Here is a 21,165-nt window from a genome sequence, read left to right on the forward strand (position 1 = left end):
CGACCACCGAGAACACTCACGTTAACTTTTATCGAATGGAAAAAAAGTTAGCTTATTTATATTATGCTAACATAGCTGTGTCGCTAGCGGTCACGTAGCACATCATTATATACCAGCTAGCCCAACTTCAGTAACCCTAAAAACGTCACTGCTGTTTAGTTTTCTTTCTTCATTTATGTTGGAAGTCATAACAGAGCTGTACGTTTGAATTTGTTTCCAAAATCTCTCAGTCAGGAAATGCTATATTGTTTTTAGATAGAAGCTAGCGAGCTAACTTCCTGCTAACTTCTAACTTCATTAAATGTCATAAATTCCGTTTTCATGGATGCCTGGATGTTAAACTCAATTGTTACACCTGGTAGAGCAGAACGCTGATCATTTTATTAAAGATGAAAGACTTTAGACAGTTTTTCAACTCTCAGTAATGCCACAGTGATCGTTTGATCTATGGACCTGCAGCGGAGTTTAGGCCCAGACACGGCTAGTGACGTTAGACTGAACGACCGGATGGTTGTTGAGCTGAGAGAGGAATTAATCATATCTTAGACGATTGATTGTTATTTAACTATTTCATTATGTTTTCTTTACAACTGTCATCCAAAGAGAATTTGTTAGCAGCTGATGTTGGCTTTTAGTTGGGAAACTTAAAGTAAAAAGAAACTAAGCTGAGCTGTTGATTTTTAGTACGATCAGCTGAAATCATAGCCATATACGACTAAGAGCAGTCATCTAAATAAATGTCTTTGTCAAAATATCACTGGCTGAATTGATGATAATTCCTCCACAGAGTGGACCAGGAGAGCTCAGAGGTTCAACGTGGTCAGTCTGCCCATCAAACACAGCTGGACTCCATATTTATGGTCTGTACATGTACAACAACTTCTTTTACATCTATTCTGTTCACAGTCATCTCCATGGTGCTCTTTGTAGACCAGCGGGGTGTCAGTGTGTCCAACATGGATCTGATGTTTGGCTCCATGATTTCAGTCTGATTGGCTCATATATAAAGTATTCTGTTCCAGCTGCTGGAGGACAACATCATCACGTTTGTGAAGAACGAGCTGAAGAAGATCCAGAAGCTTCTGAGTCCAGATTACCCAGAATGCTTAGAGAGTCAGAGGGAGGATGATGAGAAGAGCAGAAGCAGAGAGGCATTTGTGAAGATCACAGTGGACTTCTTGAGGAGACTGAATGAGGAGGAGCTGGCTGACCGTCTGCTGCGCAGTAAGAAACAGATAAAGATTAGAGCTGGTTAATGAATGCTAAATTAACTAATATCTTGCAGATGGACAACATGCATGTGTACTTAATAAATTCTTGACTGAGATTTAATTAATTTGTTTTTTAGAAATTCCCACTGAAGGTTATGAACATCATTTCAAGTCTGTCATGAAGAAGAAGTTCCAGCGTGTGTTTGAGGGCATCGCTAAAGCAGGAAACCCGACCCTTCTGAATCAGATCTACACAGAGCTCCACATCACAGAGAGAGGGACTGCAGAGGTCAATGATGAACATGAGGTCAGACAGATGGAAACAGCATCCAGGAAACCAGACAGACCAGAAACAACCATCAGACAAGAAGACATCTTTAAAGCCTCACCTGGAAGAGATGAACCAATCAGAACTGTGCTGACAAAGGGAGTGGCTGGCATTGGGAAAACTGTCCTAACACAGAAGTTCACCCTGGACTGGGCTGAAGGCAAAGCCAACCAGGACTTCCAGTTCATGTTTCCATTCACTTTCAGAGAGCTGAATGTGCTGAAAGAGGAGAAGTTCAGCTTGGTGGGACTTGTTCATCACTTCTTTACTGAAACCAAAGAAGCAGGAATCTGCAGCTTTGAAGACTTCCAGGTTGTGTTCATCTTTGATGGTCTGGATGAGTGTCGCCTTCCTCTGGACTTCCACAAAACTACAATCCTAACTGACCCTACAAAGTCCACCTCAGTGGATGTGCTGCTGATAAACCTCATCAGGGGGAAACTGCTTCCCTCTGCTCGCCTCTGGATAACCACACGACCTGCAGCAGCCAATCAGATCCCTCCTGGGTTTGTTGACATGGTAACAGAAGTCAGAGGGTTCACTGACCCACAGAAGGCGAAGTACTTCAGGAAGAGAATTGGAGATAAGAAGCAGTCCAGCAGGATCATCTCCCACATCAAGACTTCACGAAGCCTCCACATCATGTGCCACATCCCAGTCTTCTGCTGGATCACTGCTACAGTTCTGGAGAATGTGCTGAAAACCAGAGAGGGAGAACAGCTGCCCAAGACCCTGACTGAGATGTACATCCACTTCCTGGTGGTTCAGGCCAAAGTGAAGAAGGTCAAGTATGATGGAGGAGCTGAGACAGATCCACACTGGAGTCCAGAGAGCAGGAAGATGATGGAGTCTCTGGGAAAACTGGCTTTTGATCAGCTGCAGAAAGGAAACCTGATCTTCTATGAATCAGACCTGGCAGAGTGTGGCATCAATATCAGAGCAGCCTCAGTGTACTCGGGAGTGTTCACACAGATCTTTAAAGAGGAGAGAGGACTGTACCAGGACAAGGTGTTCTGCTTCATCCATCTGAGTGTTCAGGAGTTTCTGGCTGCTCTTCATGTCCATCTGACCTTCATCAACTCTGGACTCAATCTGCTGGAAGAACAACAAACAACCTCCAAGAACTCTGACACAAGAGAATCTACAGAGAAAAACTTCTACCAAACTGCTGTGGACAAGGCCTTACAGAGTCCAAATGGACACCTGGACTTGTTCCTCTGCTTCCTCCTGGGTCTTTCACTGCAGACCAACCAGACCCTCCTACGAGGCCTGCTGACACAGACAGGAAGTAGCTCACAGACCAATCAGGAAATGATCCAGTACATCAAGAAGACGCTCAGTGAGAATCTGTCTACAGAGAAAAGCATCAATCTGTTCCACTGTCTGAATGAATTAAATGATCGTTCTCTAGTGGAGGAGATCCAACAGTCCTTGAGATCAGGAAGTCTCTCCACAGATAAACTGTCTCCTGCTCAGTGGTCAGCTCTGGTCTTCATCTTACTGTCATCAGAAAAAGATCTGGATGTGTTTGACCTGAATAAATACTCTGCTTCAGAGGAGGCTCTTCTGAGACTGCTACCAGTGGTCAAAGCCTCCAACAGAGCTCTGTAAGTAAATATGTGGTCATTCCTTTTTGAATTTGTGAAATATTCAAAATAATTCAGCTGTCAAAGGTCCTCTCGAGCCTCTCAATTATCAAAGACATGTCTGTAAATTGCTGCATTCATCTTTCCCTGACTAGTCTCCTGGTTCCTGCTGCCATAAACCTTCCCCACAGCATCCTGATGCCACCACTTGTTCACCTGTAGAGATGGTATTGGCCAGGTGATGACCTTTAGCTGGTTTCCTTTAGACACGACATTTGGCATTCTGGCCAAAGAGTTCACATCAGATTTTTGGTCACCTCTCTATTTGCTCTGAAATGCTCTCTCAAAAATGGGACCGTATATAAACAAGCCTGTGCCTTTAAAAATCACAGCCAGTCAACTGGTGGACTCTATTCAACTTGTAGAAATATCTAACAAATGATCAGTGGAAATGGGATACACCTGAGCTTAATTTTGAGTGGCATGGTTGTGAATACTTGCTTATACTTGCTTATACATTTTATTTATTTATTTTTTGGTTGTTTCATTTTAAATAAGTTTCTGAAAATTTTTCAAGCAGACTTTTTTTTTTTAACTTTGTCACTATGGGTTGTAAACAGCACACGGCAGAACCAACCACAGTTTCACAGTTTGCATCCTGCTGTATTTAACACTTTTTCCCGGTTGCTGTACACACACAGTCAGCTGCAGCTCCACAGCTTGCAGCGTGAGCCGGGATTGCATATGCCGTACAGGTGAGTCCATCTCCCCTACAGCGGCTCAGCAATAGGGAAGTGTGAGTTCAGGTGGCTACCCACGTATCCGTGGCGCTGGTGACGGGGGCCACCCATGTGGCAATTGCAGATGTAAGCAGAGGCTCCCACGTGGCTTGGCAGGTGGCCGGCATGCAGGACCACTTGGCGTGCTGACCTCAGGACACCGCTAGACCGGCCAGCACGGTGACCTCAGGAGTAGCATGACCCTTGCACGCTTCGACCTCCACCACCTGCTTTAGATGCCCCTCGCAGCGCCTCCTCGACCTCCACCTCTGGCTGGAGAGGCCCCTCGCAGTGCCTCTGACCGGACCGTGAAGACACACCAGTCGCTCTGCGGCCCTCCTCCGGGGCCATGACGGGTGCAGGCCCCTGCCGACCAACAGCCGCTCCCACCCAAGGAGTGGTGATGGGTGCACTGACAGGCTGCATCCTGGCTGGTTTCACCCTGGAGGCCAGAACAGGCGCTGTGCAGTTGAGGGTCATAGGTGGGGGTGGCGGGGGTGACGGCCAGGAACTAATCTGAGCTACTAGACTCATGATTCGCTGCATCCGGCACTCGGATCAGTTTTGTAGTTCTTCCCACGGGTGGCGAGACACCGCCGCCTGCCAGCTCGGCCACTTTTTGGGCCAGCTCCTTCCCTGGCTGGCCCGGTCTTGGGTCTGCCACGCCCCCTCCTGGGTTTTGGCGCCACTGTAAACATCACACGGCAGACCCAACCACAGTTTCATGCTTTTCAGCATGCTGCTTTCTTTAACAGCCCAACACATACCAACAACAACAATCTAATGACTAACAGCACAGCCTTTTAAGCCAGCAAGGCATGATTGGTGTGATTCATTTTGGAATGAGGCTCTAACATGACAACTTGGAGAAAACTGAACTGCTGTGAATACTTTCTGCATGCATTCTAGATCTGATCCTTCAGCCTCGTCTCCGAGATTTGCTAGCCTCGTGTTTTTCACTCACAATGTTGTCTTCAAGGACAGGAGTTTTGTTCTTTATATCAATTACACATACTTTAGTTAGCTAATCATAGCTCAGTTTATAACTCGCCTTCAGTGTAGTCTGTTATCTCCTTTTTCATTTCTGCTATGAACTTTCCAACAAGTGTGATCATACCAGAAGCTTACTGACCAAAAGCATCTGGTGGAGGTGCAACACTTAAGTGTCCCTTAGAAGAGATTTGTTTGGGCCAAGAAAGTGACCAATAGTGCCTTCTGTTTATGCCAACAGGTATATTTAGACAGAGCTTGATTTGTGTTTTCACAAAGAAAATTTAAAATGTTTTATTAGATTTGTTTTAACTCAAATTTTAGATTATTTTCTTTCTTTTTTTTTTCTTTTTTTTTCTTTTTTTTTTGCCTGTCCCGTTTGGCTCTTTTGCCATCAGAATTGTTGTCTAAAGGCAAAGAAAGATGCCCAACGGATTTACTTTACCAAATTGACCATCCCAGCCTTGCCGTAATGGTCCATTTGATTCACCTTTTATTGTTTATTTTATTTTCACTTACTGAATACGGGACAGACTTGACTGGGGGAAAGAAGGGGAGAAAGAAAGAGGGAAAGAGAAACAGCTGAGAAGAGGGACGGGGAGAAGGGCAAAAGACAAAAACCAACAGAATGAGCAGAAAAAAAAAAAAGAAAAAAAAATGCATATATCAATCACCTGGATCACCTGCTGAAAGAAAAAAGAAAACAAGCAGAAGAGAACAAGAGTAATAGAATAAACAACATCACAATGATATATGGGAATATGACAGTAAATACTAAATATTAAACATTATTGTGCAGCACATAAGATCAACATAACACAGTGTGCGTTGAGGTAGAAGCCAAAAAGGGTGTAGTTTGTGGGTGTGATCACCCGTGTGTACACCTGTGAGCATGGACGCGCTTGTTTTTAAAAGGTTCCTTCATGTAATGATCTGCTAGAGGGTGTGGGGGGGCCGCAGCCCCGTCCTCCAGGGCATGAAGCAGGTATGGAGGAGATCAAAACTCCAGACATCAGAGCACAAGAGACCAAGGAAGACCAACAGAGGGGCAGCCGCGCCACTGTCCCAGTAAGAGCTGAGGAGAGTCCCAGATGAGGGCTCACTCAGCAGCCGCGGAGCAGAAGCCAGGGGGAGTTGTAGTGACGCGCCCGTGAGCTCCGCCGGCAGCCAGCCGTGCCTGAGTGACCGAGCCCCAGGCCGAGAGGCCGGGGGCACCCCACCTCCGAAGTGGCCCGAGCGAGCCCCAGGCTCCAGGCCCCAATAAGCGGCCGCCAAGGAGTGAGCCGGTGTGTACCTGGACGCCCATCCCCGGACACAAAGAACCACCAACGCACCGATGTCTGAGGGAGTCCGCCACTGGCAGGGGAAGTGGTGGTAGGGGGAGATAGGCCTCCAAACCTTGGAGGGCCTAAGATGTCCCCAGAGAGGTGGCGCCTGACACCCAACCTGACATATAGACACAGAAATACAGGCACACACATATACAAACATCCATTCCCACCCTCATGCTCTCATATGCACTTACTCCACACTCAACCAACGTGGAGACAGACATAAAGAGACGCTGTACACACAATCACACTCCCCAAGCATACTCTACAAACCGGGTCTAGGTACCCTTGCCCCTGGAGGGGGGAACTGCACCCAGACCCAGGTGGTGTTACCCTTTTCCCTGCGGTGGGGGGAGGCAGACCGCCCCGACTCCGCAGCAGCAGGGAGGCCCCACACTCCAGACCGCAGCCGGACGGCCAACTCCTCCTCCTAGCCCCCCCGCTCCAGCAGGTCGCAGAGAATGGGGGTGAGAGAAGACTCCAAACCTCCCTCCACCCGCTCATTGTAGTGTTGATGCATGTGTGTTCTAAGGTGCATTTAAAACCCAGGAGGGCATGGAGCTACCTGCCAGAGAGCAGCAGGTAAGCACATGGTCCCTCCTGCTAGCCCTCAATGTCTACGTGTATTTAACATTGAGAGGTGGGCAACGACGCCAGGGGTGGGGTGTACACCCTGATGGTACTTTGGATTCCGTGTATCGTGCCCACCCCCAAGATCCTATATGTATGTGTAATGAGAGTGTGAGTAATGTGAATGTCTAAGTTGTGGGATAAAATTGAGGCAGAGGCAGCCAGAAGGGGACAGGGGGGGTGGTAGCCTCCTCTGCACCCTGGTGACATACCCCTACTCCAAGGTCCTGCATGTGTGGGTGGTTGTGGTGGAGCGGGAAGAGGGAGGCAGCTGGAGATGGGGAGGGAAGGAAGGGAGGGGCAAGTGACCCCTCCCTGGGGCCAGCTCCCCCGCTGACCCCAGTAGGCACCCCCATACTCCGCGACCCGCCAGGGAAAGGGGGCCCAGGCCCATCCAGACCGGGGCCCAGCGCAGCAGTGCCTCCCGGCCCCACAGAGCCCGGGACAGTCCACCCAACCCCACCACAGAGAAAACTGCACCCACCCCACCATCCACTCATCTTCCAGACTACATAAGACAATAAACACCCAGGCTGAGATCTTCCTCCACCTCTCCTGTGTCTCCCCCTCCTGCAGAGAGAGCCCCTGAGGAGAGGAAAGCTCCTGCGAGATGTGACAATCTTCCCCACCAGTTGAAGAGCCCCCCAGGTGGCTCGATGCACCGGCGGCACCCTGCTCCAGGGCTGGGCCCCCATGCACCCACCCGCCCACAACCCCGGCAACACACCAACCAGGACCCAAGCCCCCGAGGCCTGGCCCGGGCCCCAGCCCAGAGACGGAGCGCCCCCAGAACCTCACGCCCATCCCGGACCCACCCAGGGGCAGCCAGGCTACCAGGTCAGTAACCCACGTCCGTCAGTACAGACCCTCCCCTAGCCCCGCTGCACGCAGCCGCGAGGAAACAGTCACCTGAAAGCCAACAGAGCCCCTAACCGGACATGACCGCTACCCCGGGTTGAGCCCCCCAAGGAAGATGCCTCCGGGGAACCCCCCGACGCCCTAAGCCTGTCCCTACCCCCACACCAATCACAACAGTGAAGGCGGGACCAAACTATGACCCCCCACCCCCACTAGGTGATGGAGCTGATCAAAGGAGCCCAGAGCAATTGATCTGATGTGGTGGCAGAGGCTGTATCAAGACTAATATAACCTAATAGATAATTTCTATATTGGTTAGAATTAAGATTATTTTTATTTTTCCAGTTCATGAGGACTGTTTTCTTGGCTATGCATAGGGCAGTGAAAACCATATGGGCGATATTCTTTTCTGAAGTGACATTATCTAAGCTGCCCAACAAACACACTAAGGGGGAAGTTGGAATGTTACATTTCAGACACTTCGATAAGTCTTCACATATCTCGCGCCAAAACTTCTGAACTGGTGGACAGAACCAAAGAGCGTGGATATAATTGTCCGGTGAATTGGTTTGGCAGTGTGAGCAGTTGTTGGTAGACGTAAGGCCCATCTTGAACATCCGATGACCTGTATAGTGCACTCTATGTAATATTTTGTATTGAATTAATTGAAGACTGGGATTTCTAATTAGATGAAAGGTTTTTAAGCAAATCTGAGACCAGAAGTTTAGGTCTAAGTTAACTGATAAATCCGCTTCCCATTTTGCAATAGGAAGTGATATTGATTCATCTGTTTCAGAAAGCATTCTGTATATTTTGGATAGTAATTTGGGGGTTTTAAGAGTAAGAAATTGAACCACACTTGGTGGTGTTTGTAGTTCAACTTGACCCGGTTTAAATTTCTTTTTTACTATGGATTTAATTTGTTGATATTCTAAAAATCTTTTCTTGTTGATCCCATATTGTGTAACTAGTCCGTCAAATGAAATAAATTCTGTTCCTTCTAGTATATGTTCTAAATATTTGATTCCTTTACCACTCCAATCTGAAAAGTTTATCATATTATTGTTTTGTAATATGTCAGGGTTGTTCCAGATAGGTGTACGTTTGCATGGGATTAATGAAGACGCCGTCAATTTTAGAAACTCCCACCATGCTGTCAGAGAAGAGCTGATGTTGATGCTTTTAAAGCATTCATGTCGTTGGATGTTTGAGCTGATAAATGGTAGGTCTGAGATCTCTAGATTATTGCAAAGTGCTTGTTCTACATCTAGCCAAGGTTCATCTAAGAAGGTATGTTTTAGCCATCCTGAGATAAACTGAAGCCTGTTGGCTAAGAAGTAGTGCTGAAAGTTAGGCAGTTCTAGTCCTCCTTTATCCTTGGTCTTTTGTAGTGTTTTTAAGCTTATACGTGGGGGTTTATTTTTCCAAAGGAATTTGGACATACATGAATCTAGAGATCTGAACCAATCTTGTGGCGGTTTAGTTGGGATCATTGAGAATAAATAATTTATTTTTGGTAAGACCATCATTTTTATAGCGGCAACCCTTCCCATGAGTGATATGGGTAGACATTTCCATCTAGCCAGATCATCTTCTACCTTCTTTAAAAGTGGGATATGGTTTAATTTAGTTAGATCTGCAAGCTTGGGAGAAACATTAATACCTAAATATTTTATATTTCCTGATTGCAGTGGTGTAGTGGTTATTTTCTTAACCATGAATTGGGCTGTCTAGGTTCAGCATTTACAGTAATTTAATCTTATCACAAATCTTGCTTTTCAGATTGAGTGGCTGTAACCTTTCAGGGAGAAGCTGTGAAGTTCTGTCTGCTCTCAACTTCCAGTCCTCTAGTCTCCGAGAGCTGGACCTGAGTAACAATGACCTGTGGGATTCAGGAGTGAGGCTTTTCTCTGCAGGACTGAAAAATCCACATTGTAAACTGGAATTTCTCAGGTCAGGAATCAGCCATAAAACATTAAATTATATTAATATTTAAACAGCTACCAATCATATAATTGTCAAATTATTTTTGTTTAACCTTTTGCATAGTGTTAGACTCTGGGTACTGTAGACTTTTTTCATATTTCATATTTTTGCATGTTTAAAAAGTGAATTCATTCACCGTCCATTTAGAGAATTTAGGGCTATTTTGTGCTCGTGATATACTAATTCCCTTTCATTGCTATGAATGATAGATTAAGGAAAAAGTGCAGAAAATGCAAAAAAGACCATGAGACATTGAGAATAGTTACAAGTACCTGGGAATCCCACAGGCAAATGTGGCTTCCAGGAAAGCTGCAACCACAAGTTCTGAGCAGTCAGCCGAATGGGAAGAACAAGATCTGGACAATCAATACCTATGCCCTTCCCCACTGGTGAGATCATCAGTTGGCTAAAGGAGGCGATAGAAAAAGCAGATGAAGACAGCCATAGTGATAGATGTAGCTGAGTGATAGTAATATGAGAAACCTGAAAAATACGACGGGCTGTGAGATGAGCTCAAAAAGATGTCAAGGGTGAAGGAAACAGTGGTTCTCTTGGTAACTGGAGCAGCAAGGGCAGTGACCTCCAAACTGGGCGAGTGGCTCCAGCAGATCCCAGGAATGACGTCTGAGATCTGCGTCCAGAAGAGTGCAGTCCTAGGAACAGCAAAGATACTGTGCAGAACCCTCATGGCCTTATCACTGTGAAAGACAAAGCTGGCACCGCTGATTAACAATGGGCAAAAAAATCCAACTAATTATATCTCATTATGTGTTCTCAATTGCTGCTGCTATAAATAAAGCTAACATTAACTGAATGCGTGGAATGGGTGCGTGGCATTCAAGCTCAAAAAAAAGAAAAAAACAACAACACAGCAACAACAAAAAAGTATTCACACGTTGTTCTGTCTGCAGTCTGTCAGGCTGTCTGATCACAGAGGAAGGCTGTACGTCTCTGGCCTCAGCTCTGAGCTCCAACCCCTCCCATCTGAGAGAGCTGGACCTGAGTTACAATCATCCAGGAGACTTGGGAATGAAGCTGCTGTCGGCTGGACTGAAGGATCCAGGCTGGAGACTGGACACTCTCAGGTATGGAGAGAATGTCTGATAGAGGAGGATGAATTTTAATTTCCTCAGGGAATGATAGAGTTCTCTGATTCTCTCCCTTTCACATATATTCTACGTGTGAATCAAAGGAACATGTGTTTCGTTCAGCCTGCTATCCCACAGCTTCCCATCCAGTGTGATACTCAGCCTTTCAGCCTTAACTGGAGAGCAGTCTTCTGGTCGAGTCAGTGCTAAATCAGCTGTCGGCCTTCTTCACGTAGTTACTGGGTCTTACAGACAGACGCATCAAACAAACAGACATTTTATCTTCTAAAAGGATTCAGTGTTTCTTTTGATAATAAAAGCCTAAGCACCAAATGAGCAATACATATTTAGCCCTTCTACTTCTCAACATCTGGGGCTCCAACTTATCTCTCGACTCAGTCCTGAGTCCTCCTCACCCGACCCCAACCAGCAATGGCATCTGATAGTTTGGTGGCACGTGTTCGTCCTTTACTGCCGTTGTTATCAATCTGTTTATAAGAGTCCTCAAACATGAGATCTGACAACATCAATCCCAGAAAATTCTTTCATCTCATGTGACAGTTTCCATAATCCTTCCGGTGCCCTGGTAACTGACCCATCCAGAGCTGTATAATTTGAAATATACATACAACAAGCCAACCCAAGCATTGGACACACCCAATGTGTCCAATTTTTTGCCAAAAGCATAACTAAAGCTATCCTGATCTGGACTGTCATAACTGACGTTGACATCAACTTTTCTGACAGTCCAGCTATTGCATTCTTGGTCAGGTTAGCCAATTTCTGCACATTGTAATGAACATAATTAATACGGCTAAAATCCTTATTGGGTGTTATGCAAAATACTATAGACTCAAACCCGTTAACTGTTGGGTTTGCCAATTTATAAGTAAGTAAAGTGTACTTATTAAGCGCTTTTTGTAGACAGGCCATCACAAAGAGCTGAACATGAAGGTAAAAATAAACAGAACGCTAAGTATCCAAACTCTCTGTGAATGGTACTCATGGACAAGGCCCATTTAATCAATGGACCTTGATCAGTGGTTGTTGATCAATGGGGATGAGAATTTGCACAATTATGATACTGACCTCCCAGCCCATTGTTCCTTCAGTGGGCTGGTTTCAGTCATTATGCAAATTTACTGTTTATAAGATTGAAACCTGCAGTCAGCTGAGACTGAAGACGTCACCTGGATGATGACGAAACGTTTCTCCCACAAAACGCTACGTCCAGATGAACAGAATCAACTTTTGGAGCTTTACTTACCTGGATGATTGAGAAATGCATCAAGAAGAACACTAAGTAACAAAACAGACAATATAAACAATACAAAAGGTTAAAGGTAAATAAAAAGGTAAAAGAAATGAAAGCGATCAACAGAAGGCTTTGAATGAATTTTTATTCATCTGGAACTCCTTTCTGTATCCCTGTTGATTTATATGTGCTGAGAATTTTGTCTACTATGGACCGTCTATTCCAATTTTTGGACTGATGTACCTTTTGACTTATAACTCTTACTGGCAGTCCCAACCTGACCATTGAGCAAGACACTGACCAGGCACTGGGCAATACCAAAACAAATCAGCCTTTATATCAAAGATCTGGAAGAATTTGGCCATAAAGTAAAATTCATGGTGCCATCAGGGCATACGTCCTCTACTTTGGTATCCAGATTTCAATATAAACAACAGGCTCTGCTTACCTTTATTTTGAAGGCTTTCTGTGAGCTGAACCGAAACCAGTTGAAAAACTCCGTCAGGGTCGCCACTTTGTTGTGTTCATTTTTCTTTCTTAAGGAAGGAGAACGACTATCTTTGGAAAGATTTTATTGGCTTCAGCAGTTGAAGTTACAAGTTATTGCGTGCTGGACCTCAATGTGAACACGCGGTCTGCTTCACAAATAGGATGGCCCTGTAAGCATGCAATACAGTTTTATACCGCGATGTGGTGCTCCTACCGTCTCCCCTGCGGGTCTTCTCCACTCCGTCCATGTCTGACCTTGTCCTACCATCTGCTTCTTTCCTGGAAAAAAGGAAAAACACCTCCGTAGCCTAACCTTGTTGCACTAATATTATCCAGCAATTCTTAGCCTCTTATTTTCTACTGATTATCTAAATCTGGGACATTGTGTTCGGACTCTCTCAGCCCAGAAAAAATATCCCCCTGACTCTAACTCCACAATTGATGTGTAAGCATGTTTGCAAGCTCTACATGTCAGTCTTAATAATTCAATTTAAGAATATTGCTGAATTAATGTGTTTGGCCCTTATTACATGGAGTGCCACATTTGTATGAGCACAATAGGAAGGTGTATAAAACATCAAGCAAAAGCAGATTTATTTAATCATTTTCCATCCTAACACTATCAGTCTGTGTATGAGAGCCATGTAATGTCCATGTGTGCATGCTGACTGTGCTGCACTGATCCCCTCCTCCTTTCAGGGTGGAGCCTGCTGGAGAACAATGGTTGACACCAGGTCTGAGGAAGTGTAAGTGTGTTTTTAAAGGGATTCATGAAAACAAAGCAGCACACATTCTGATCCATCTCTGATCCATCATCTGTTCAATCAATGAACAGATGATGGATCAATAACTGCAGCTGGATTGTGTTTGTTCTCTCCATCAGATTCCTGTCAACTCACAATCGACACAAACACAGTGAACACAAACCTCCAACTGTCCAACAACAACAGGAAGGTGACACGTGTGGAGGAGGTTCAGTCGTATCCTGATCATCCAGACAGATTCGATGTTCGTCCCCAGCTGCTGTGCACAAATGGTCTGACTGGTCGCTGTTACTGGGAGGTCGAATGGGAAGGAATGGTTGATATATCAGTGAGTTACAGAAGAATCAGAAGGAAAGGAGAGACGTACAACTGTGTTTTTGGATACAACGATCAGTCCTGGAGTCTGGACTGCATTAAAGATGGTCCTGATGCTGTCTGTCACAATAACAATCGAGCATCCATCTCCTCCTCCTCCTCCTCCTCCTCCGTCTCTAAGATAGTAGCAGTGTATGTGGACTGTCCTGCTGGCACTCTGTCCTTCTACAGAGTCTCTGACACTCTGATCCACCTCCACACCTTCAACACCACATTCACTGATACTCTTTATCCTGGGTTTTGGTTAGAAAGTGGTGCCTCAGTGTCCCTGTGCTGAGTGTAAAGAGTGTGGTCCTGTTAGAGAAACACTGACTGTTGAACAGTTCAGTCTGTACATGTCTGTCTCTTTCACTCACAAACGATTTTCAATTCTTTTTTTTATTTAGTTTATTGCACCTTTTTCCAATTTATGTAGTTACTACGGACTTAATGCATACATATTATTACAATTTGGGATGTAATGGTTGTATTGATGTATAGCAACTTGAAAACTAACTTACCTTAAATATGTTTATTTGCAATCTCGAGATTTGCCGCAGCTTGAATTACTTTCTACTGAGTTGTAGCAGCGCATTTTCATGTGGTGTTCTCTGTGTGTTTGAACCAAGTTATGTAATATTTGCATAATTTGAGTTATTATATATTATGTCATGGACATGTATATGCATGCATGCATGTGCAGGTTTATCATATTAGATATTGTTTGAGTTTATATTAGTTGAACCACTGCTGGTGTGACATATATTTAGTCTAATGGCAACATATGTTACTACAGACTGCTGGCAACACTGAGCATTGAGGTGGCAATAAACTAGCTGACTGTGACAGCCTCTTGTCCTCCGTCCTGTATTCTGACCGATACACCATCTTGTTAGCAGCTGAACCTAAAAGAACCAGCCCTCGCCTACTACTGACATATGGTGTCCAATGTGTGCCAAAATTGGGCCGGGCTGGAAACACCTAAACATTTATTAAAAGTGCTATAATTTTTTTACTTTTTCACTTTAGAAACAGAAATTTTTGCACAGGTGATCTTTATATGTTCATTACTGAATTTCTGGATTAAAATCTGAACTAAAGCATATTTTTAAAAGGTTTTTATGCTGGAAAAAATAAATAAATTAGGTGAGGAAAAAATCTATTTAATGTTTCTGTGTTCCAGCCTTGGTAACTTTGACACAGTAACATCAGCTGCAATTTTTACATCTCTGATGAAATCTCACAATTTTATTTATACAGCGCCAAATCACACAAACAGTCGCCTCAAGGTGCTTTATATTGTAAGGTCGACCCTACAATAACACATACAGAGAAAAACCCAACAATCAATGACCCCCTATGAGCAAGCAATAAAAAGTGTGATTAATGCAGAGAGGTTTATTAACACCTAGTGAGTGAGAAAGGCTGAAGGCTCTGCCTCCCATTCTACTTTAAATACTCTATGAACAACAAGTAGGCCTGCAGAGCGAGAGCGAAGTGCTCTAATAGGGTGATATGGTACTACAAGGTCATTAAGATAAGACGGGGCCTGATTATTTAAGACCTTGTATGTGAGGAGCAGGATTTTGAATTCTGGATTTAACAGGAAGCCAAAACAGGAGAAATCTGCTCTCTCTTTCTAGTCCCTGTCAGGACTCTTGCTGCAGCATTTTGGATTAGCTGAAGGCTTTTCAAGGAGTTTTTAGGACTTCCTGATAATAATGAATTACAGTCGTCCAGCCTGGAAGTAATAAATGCATGAACTAGTTTTTCAGCGTCACTCTGAGACAGGATATTTCTAATTTTAGAGATGTTGCACAAATGGAAGAAAGCAGTCTCACATATTTGTTTAATATGTGCGTTGAAGGACGTGTCCTGGTCAAAAATGACTCCAAGGTTCCTCACAGTGTTACTGGAGGCCAAGGTAATGCCATCCAGAGGAAGAATCTGGTTAGATACCATATTTCTAAGCTTTTCAGGGCCGAGTACAATAACCTCAGTTTGATCTGAATTAAGAAGCAGAAAGTTAGCGGCCATCCAGGTCTTTATGTCTTTAAGACATTCCTGCAGTTTAACTCATTGGTGTGTGTTATCTGGCTTCATGGACAGATAGAGCTGGGTGTCATCTGCATAGCAGTGTAAATGTATGCTACGTCTTCTAATGATGCTGCCTAAGGGAAGCATGTATAATGTAAACAGAATTGGTCCTAGCACTGAACCCTGTGGAACTCCATAATTAACCTCAGTGTGTGAAGAGGACTCTCCATTTACATGCACAAACTGGAGTCTATTAGATAGATATGATACAAACCACTGCAGCACAGTACCTGTAATACCTACAGCATGTTCTAATCGCTCTAATAGGATATTATGGATGCAGAATCACACGGATTGTGCTGTTGTTTGTTTTTAATACGATGGCCTGAACACAGGAGGTGTCTGACTAAGCAAAGATTAATCTGATCCCATTTCTACCTGTCTCTACTGTTTCAACTGTAACTGTCAGGATATATATTTATTCCAGCTCTCGTAGGGCAAATGAATGACTCAGACTTGTCAAATGTTCTTTGATTTGATGCACAATATGAAGTTCACAATTTTCTTACAAATAAAACTCTAATGACAAACATGAACAGCTGTGCTTGTTTCTGAGACATGAGTTTTTGAGTGTGTTCATATTTAGACAGTGTGCATCTGTCTGCTGAAACTGTGATGGTGAACCTGAGGTGATGGTCAACAAAGGCAAATATATATAAATATAAAACAATATTGAAGTAATGTCTTTACCCTGTGCAGCGTGTGGACGCTGTGCACACAATCACCTTATTCACTGTAGTAAACGTGCACCGCTAGCTCACGTGACTGACTGTCTCCATGGTTACATCGTATATTATTAGCTATGTAAACAGCTTCCAAAGATGCCGCCATAGCTCTCTGCAGCTGTAACACTTTCACGCTTTGCAAATCATTTCACGTTTTTGATAGTTATGAAGACAGAATATGTTTTTAAGGTCATGCTAGGCTGTTGCTATGGTGGTTGCTGTGGACTTGGGTGGACCGCGTGTCCGATTCCTGTTATTAGCTGTTGCTGTTTAATTTTTTACATTGTTACCATGTCATGAATAAGGTTCACCTGCTGGGGTTTGATGGCTCAGCTGGACAATACAGTCAAAGTTCATTCATCATATGCAGGAATCCTAGTTGGATTTTTGTTTTCACTCATATTTTTAAACCAAATATTGAAAACAACTGTGACAGACTGGATACCTGGTCAGGTGTACATTACCTTTCACTCAAGCATCCCAGGACAGAGCCCTGCCCCACCATGAGCCTGGGTGGATACGTGGTTATAATATAAAAGGACTGATACTGAATATGAATATGTCATGAAAATCGAATTATAATATGAATTCCTGGGTGTTTGTTATATCCAGCAAGAGTAATATTGATTACATATGTCTGAAACCCTAACCCTAGCTCAACAGACCACAGTGCCCTGGACTGTCAGCATTATTACATGCTGTGAACATAAGTAGCTTTGATCACAGTTTATGTTGTAAAGAGAAGGAATATTGACAAAAAGATCAACATTGTGATATTATTTCTTCCAAACTGACCAGAAACATGCTTGTCAGACTCTCACAGCAAAGGATCAGACTCACTGTGCATGACAGCTCAGGCCAATGATGTCTGTTAGATTGTCAGCTGTTTAGTGCTTCTGTACAGTTAGAGTCACGTCTCTATTTCAGAATAATTAATATGCAGAAAACACTAAAAGTTGGTTGTCTTCCAATATTCTAGCATAATTAGAAAACTTTAAGTTTGTAAGTACATATTATTAGTCCTAATGCCAGCATGATTCTTCATAACTCCTGCTTTGAAATACTGAACTTTAAATTTACCTGATGAAAGATCATTCACAGTGGCACTCTGTCAGGATCATTCTGACTGTAAGATCACTGTATTAATCTGAATCCTTCTGAAATGTGCTGTGAATGAATGCTGATGCAACTCACTGTGGGAAAGCTGTTAATAAAATGAATCTGTGACACATGCAACACATTCACAGAGGAAGAGGACACAAAGGGAGGACACGCAGAGGCTGTGTTGAAGTCAGAAATCCAAATCTTTAGTCAAAAACAGGCAGCGGTTACAAACAGGAAGACAAGCAGTCCATCAAACAGTCTACAGGGTCAAACATACAGAGAATTCAAACAGCAGTAAAAAATAACTGGACACTGAAAAACTTAAAGCAATGTGAGACGCAATAAAAGGAAGCAGCGCAGTATATTCACTGAATTATCATCAATTACAACAGAGAAAAACGACGATTTCTAAGGATTATTTTCTTAAATGCAGTTAGAGTGTGGCTGGTAAAGATGGAAACATACAGAATGTAAACTGTGTGAGTTTGTGAACTTTGTTAGTAACAAATGAGGTAAAAAAAACACAACCAAAACAGACAAAACACAGAACGAGGCTCTCAGTATTCATTAATAATTACAAAGAAACATTCTGGTCGTGGATTTTTACAGTCTTAGTTCCGCTCGCTGTCATCATTATAATCATCATGATCAATGGCGAGGTCCTGAGGTGGGCGGGGCTGTCTCTGGTGATGTCACCATGAAGGAACAGCATCTGGCACGTGTTGCTGAAACATCTCAGTACACTGGTGTCGTTTCCTCTCCAGCTGTTTGACATGTGACACTTGAACATTAAGGGGAAGAAGAAGAAACAGTGTTAGGTCAGGTGACCACATGGTTTCTAAAGTAACTGACAGGAAGTAACCAGGCCGTTAGAAACGGATGGCATGTGTTTAGAGTTACTGGAGTTGGGTAACTCTACTTACCAAAAGCAGAAGCACACAGATGAAGGATCAGATGCTGAATGTTGCAGGAACATGCTCATGTGCGGTGGTCATTCAGTGCTGCAGGTTAGACAGTCCAAGACTGATATGCTGCCCATCTGAGAGTTTGAAAACACACATGCAAAGATTTATTTTGTGTTCCAGTCAAAGTTGGATGTTCATTTTTGTCCTTTAAAAATGTTTGTGTATTTGAAAGCACTAACATTTAAGGATGACTCTGATCGTCTCCTTTAAAGGGGAGAAAAGTGTGTCCACTGATCCACGTCACTTTACCTGGATGATGACTCCTCCCCCCTCACTCAGAAACACTCCTAATATAACCAAGCAAATAAATAATATTGAAGATTTACTTACATCATTTCTACATCATTTTCTCTGCTTTGTCTAACCTCTGCAGAGCCCCTGTCAAGAAAAACATATCTGTAAGCATAAAACAAATCTACATTCATAACACGTCACTGGACAAACCTCGGTCAGCTGATTTCCTCTGTGCAGTGCAGACGAGCATCAGTCAGCGAGTCAGGGTGGTGAGATGGACTGGTGTCCTTTGTGACTCTGCTGGTTCTTCTGAGGAAACACCACCGTCTCTCCACACCGTCACCATCTGTGAGCACAAACTGCTGCTCTGCCAGCATGTAGGAATCACATGTCACACACAGGGGAGAAGAAACATCAGAGCTCAACTTTGGAGACTTTAGATGTAAACAGATCAAAGCAGCTCTTAGTTTCAGCAATCAGACAAACAATGATACCAAACTGATTCTGTATGAATACAATAAAGTCTTTTTTTTTTTCTTTTTTGCCTGTCCCGTTTGGCTTTTTTGCCATCAGAATTGTTGTCTAAAGGCAAAGAAAGGTGCCCAACGGATTTACTTTACCAAATTGACCATCCCAGCCTTGCCATAATGGTCCATTTGATTCACCTTTTATTGTTTATATGATCATGATGACAGAAAACTGTAAACAGCACTCTGAAGTCTGAAGTTTCTTGTTTCTGTGACCTCAGCACGCTGACACACCTGAACTTACTACAGATTTTAAGAAGCGATGATTACAGGGAAGAAACTTCTCTTTTTCATCCGTTTAATCAAACATTTGATGCCTCAGCTGTCTCAGTCCTGTAGCAAATACAACTAACCTGAGGCTTGGATTTGGCAACAGGAGCCCCTGTACATCCTTCTCAGCAGCACACATGTGGGGCCCATTTAATCCCACTTCTGTGCTGGGAGCTCATAAAATATAAAAGCAGAATTCAAAGAGCTTTTAATAACTCAACACGATGCTTCAAAGTTAAAGGAGCTGGACTGATGTTCGTGCACATCAGAAACTTCAAATATACAAACTTTTTTTTATAAAAAGGTAGCAGGAGGTCAAAGGTCAGAGCTCCTGTGTGTCTGAGGGCGGCTTCACGCTGGAGAAGGATGAAGGAGTCTGACCTGAGCCAGTGTTTGACATGAACACATCAGCACTGCTGTCAGTGAGCCTAACGACAGCCGTTAGCATCATTTCAGTGTTTCGGTGATAAAAACACTTCCTGTCACTGTGGTGGTCACAGTGACATCATGCAGTTTGTGTTTTGACCTCCAGAAAACCAGCAGACATAAATCACCTTTGGACAACCTGCCAGAGATTTGGGAGTTTCCCACGTGCACCTGAATGCAGCACTGACAGTTTCTAACGGTAACATTACAGCACCCTGTGGGTGTTTCCTTCCTGCTCAAACTTTACTTTCTCTTTCCTGAACTACCCGTTTCTGCTGACTGATCGTCTCCGTGTGAAGCTCCGTGTGAAGGTAACCTTAGCAGTCTGTAATGTTTCCTGACTAACATCAGCTGTGTGCAGCTTAGTTCCAGCACCAACAGCACACATCTGCCGCTCCATAGTTCACGGTAACGGACTCACAGCTGGACCAACAGGCTGTTGGTTAAGGACGTGTGCTAAACACACATCCTTCTTTCAGTGTGGGCGTGACTTTGTCTTAAAACACACATTTAATGTCCTGTTTGTAGTTCGAAGGAAAAACGACTCCATGATGAGTCAGTTTGAATGTTTTCAGTGATGATCTGTAGAAAAATAGCAGTGAAGACTTTTTCAGTACAGGGTGAAGTTTGTGGTTCAGGTTTTAGCAGCTCTGCAAGTGGAAGGTTTGAATCCTGTTTTAAGGACTGATGTAAATTTCTTGCTGATGGGCAATGTTCCCTCTAAGCTGCGCGCGTGCGCAATTGCGCACTGCTGGCACGGTCTCTGCGTTGCGCACAAAAAAGAAAAAATCTAACCTGAATTGAAATTAAAATGAATACTTTAACAATCATGTTTTGCAGTGTTAGTCAGTGACTGACTGCTCCTGTATGGGATTAGAACGATGCCACCTTATCCCACGTAGTCCAGCCAATGATGCGATTCACATTCATATATACGCAGTAGTGATGTGTCGGTCGCGAACGAAATGTGTCAGAGCCGGCTCTTTGACGTGAACGACGCGAGCCGGTGTTGTGCTTTGCGCTGGGCAGAGGGGGGAGGGGCGGTAGTTACAGTCAGTACCACAGGAACAGAGCGGGAGGGAGAGAGAGAGAGAGAGCCAGGGACAACAAGGTCACATTAGAAAGGTATAGTAATCATCCACAACTATTTTCAGTTGCAGATGATGGG

At 43.9% G+C, this 21,165-nt stretch overlaps 2 protein-coding genes and 1 long non-coding RNA gene across 6 annotated transcripts in view; 2 read left to right on the top strand and 1 right to left on the bottom strand.

Annotated features, from left to right (window-relative positions):
- Positions 1 to 3,150, top strand: part of LOC120734646 (protein NLRC3-like) — a 54,935-nt gene extending 51,785 nt beyond the window's left edge. Inside the window, exons 7-9 of the mRNA XM_040033580.1 lie at positions 788 to 860; positions 1,023 to 1,212; positions 1,349 to 3,150. Coding sequence (XP_039889514.1) covers positions 788 to 860; positions 1,023 to 1,212; positions 1,349 to 3,150 — 2,065 coding nt within the window. The remainder of the gene's footprint in view (positions 1 to 787; positions 861 to 1,022; positions 1,213 to 1,348) is intronic.
- Positions 3,151 to 3,217: 67 nt separating this feature from the next.
- si:ch211-278p9.3 (ribonuclease inhibitor) lies at positions 3,218 to 16,379 on the top strand. The gene is made up of 5 exons (XM_040033338.1): positions 3,218 to 3,363; positions 9,496 to 9,666; positions 10,611 to 10,784; positions 13,231 to 13,277; positions 16,333 to 16,379. The coding sequence occupies exons 1-5, from the start codon at positions 3,350 to 3,352 to the stop codon at positions 16,377 to 16,379; spliced, it is 453 nt and encodes a 150-aa protein (XP_039889272.1). The 5' UTR covers positions 3,218 to 3,349.
- A 1,380-nt stretch (positions 16,380 to 17,759) lies between these two features.
- On the bottom strand, positions 17,760 to 19,673 carry LOC120734651. 4 transcript variants are annotated; one of them, XR_005696073.1, is made up of 5 exons: positions 19,655 to 19,673; positions 18,985 to 19,136; positions 18,720 to 18,827; positions 18,499 to 18,614; positions 17,760 to 18,356 (listed from the first exon to the last, which is right to left on the bottom strand). It is a non-coding gene; the product is annotated as an uncharacterized LOC120734651 (long non-coding RNA). The 4 variants fall into 4 exon arrangements; XR_005696074.1 differs by having other exon boundaries at positions 18,985 to 19,141; positions 19,655 to 19,672; XR_005696075.1 differs by lacking the exon at positions 19,655 to 19,673 and having other exon boundaries at positions 18,790 to 18,827; positions 18,985 to 19,172.
- Positions 19,674 to 21,165: the final 1,492 nt, after the last annotated feature.

The sequence above is a fragment of the Simochromis diagramma genome, unplaced genomic scaffold (genome assembly GCF_900408965.1).
Source record: "Simochromis diagramma unplaced genomic scaffold, fSimDia1.1 OVJJ01000571.1, whole genome shotgun sequence".
NCBI classification, from domain to species: domain Eukaryota; kingdom Metazoa; phylum Chordata; class Actinopteri; order Cichliformes; family Cichlidae; genus Simochromis; species Simochromis diagramma.

Bases quoted from the DNA above. Each gene is read 5' to 3' on its own strand.
- si:ch211-278p9.3 (XM_040033338.1), top strand. The intron at 9,667-10,610 runs GTCAGGAATCAG...TTCTGTCTGCAG, and splicing joins TGTAAACTGGAATTTCTCAG to TCTGTCAGGCTGTCTGATCA. The intron at 13,278-16,332 runs GTAAGTGTGTTT...GTTCATATTTAG, and splicing joins GACACCAGGTCTGAGGAAGT to ACAGTGTGCATCTGTCTGCT.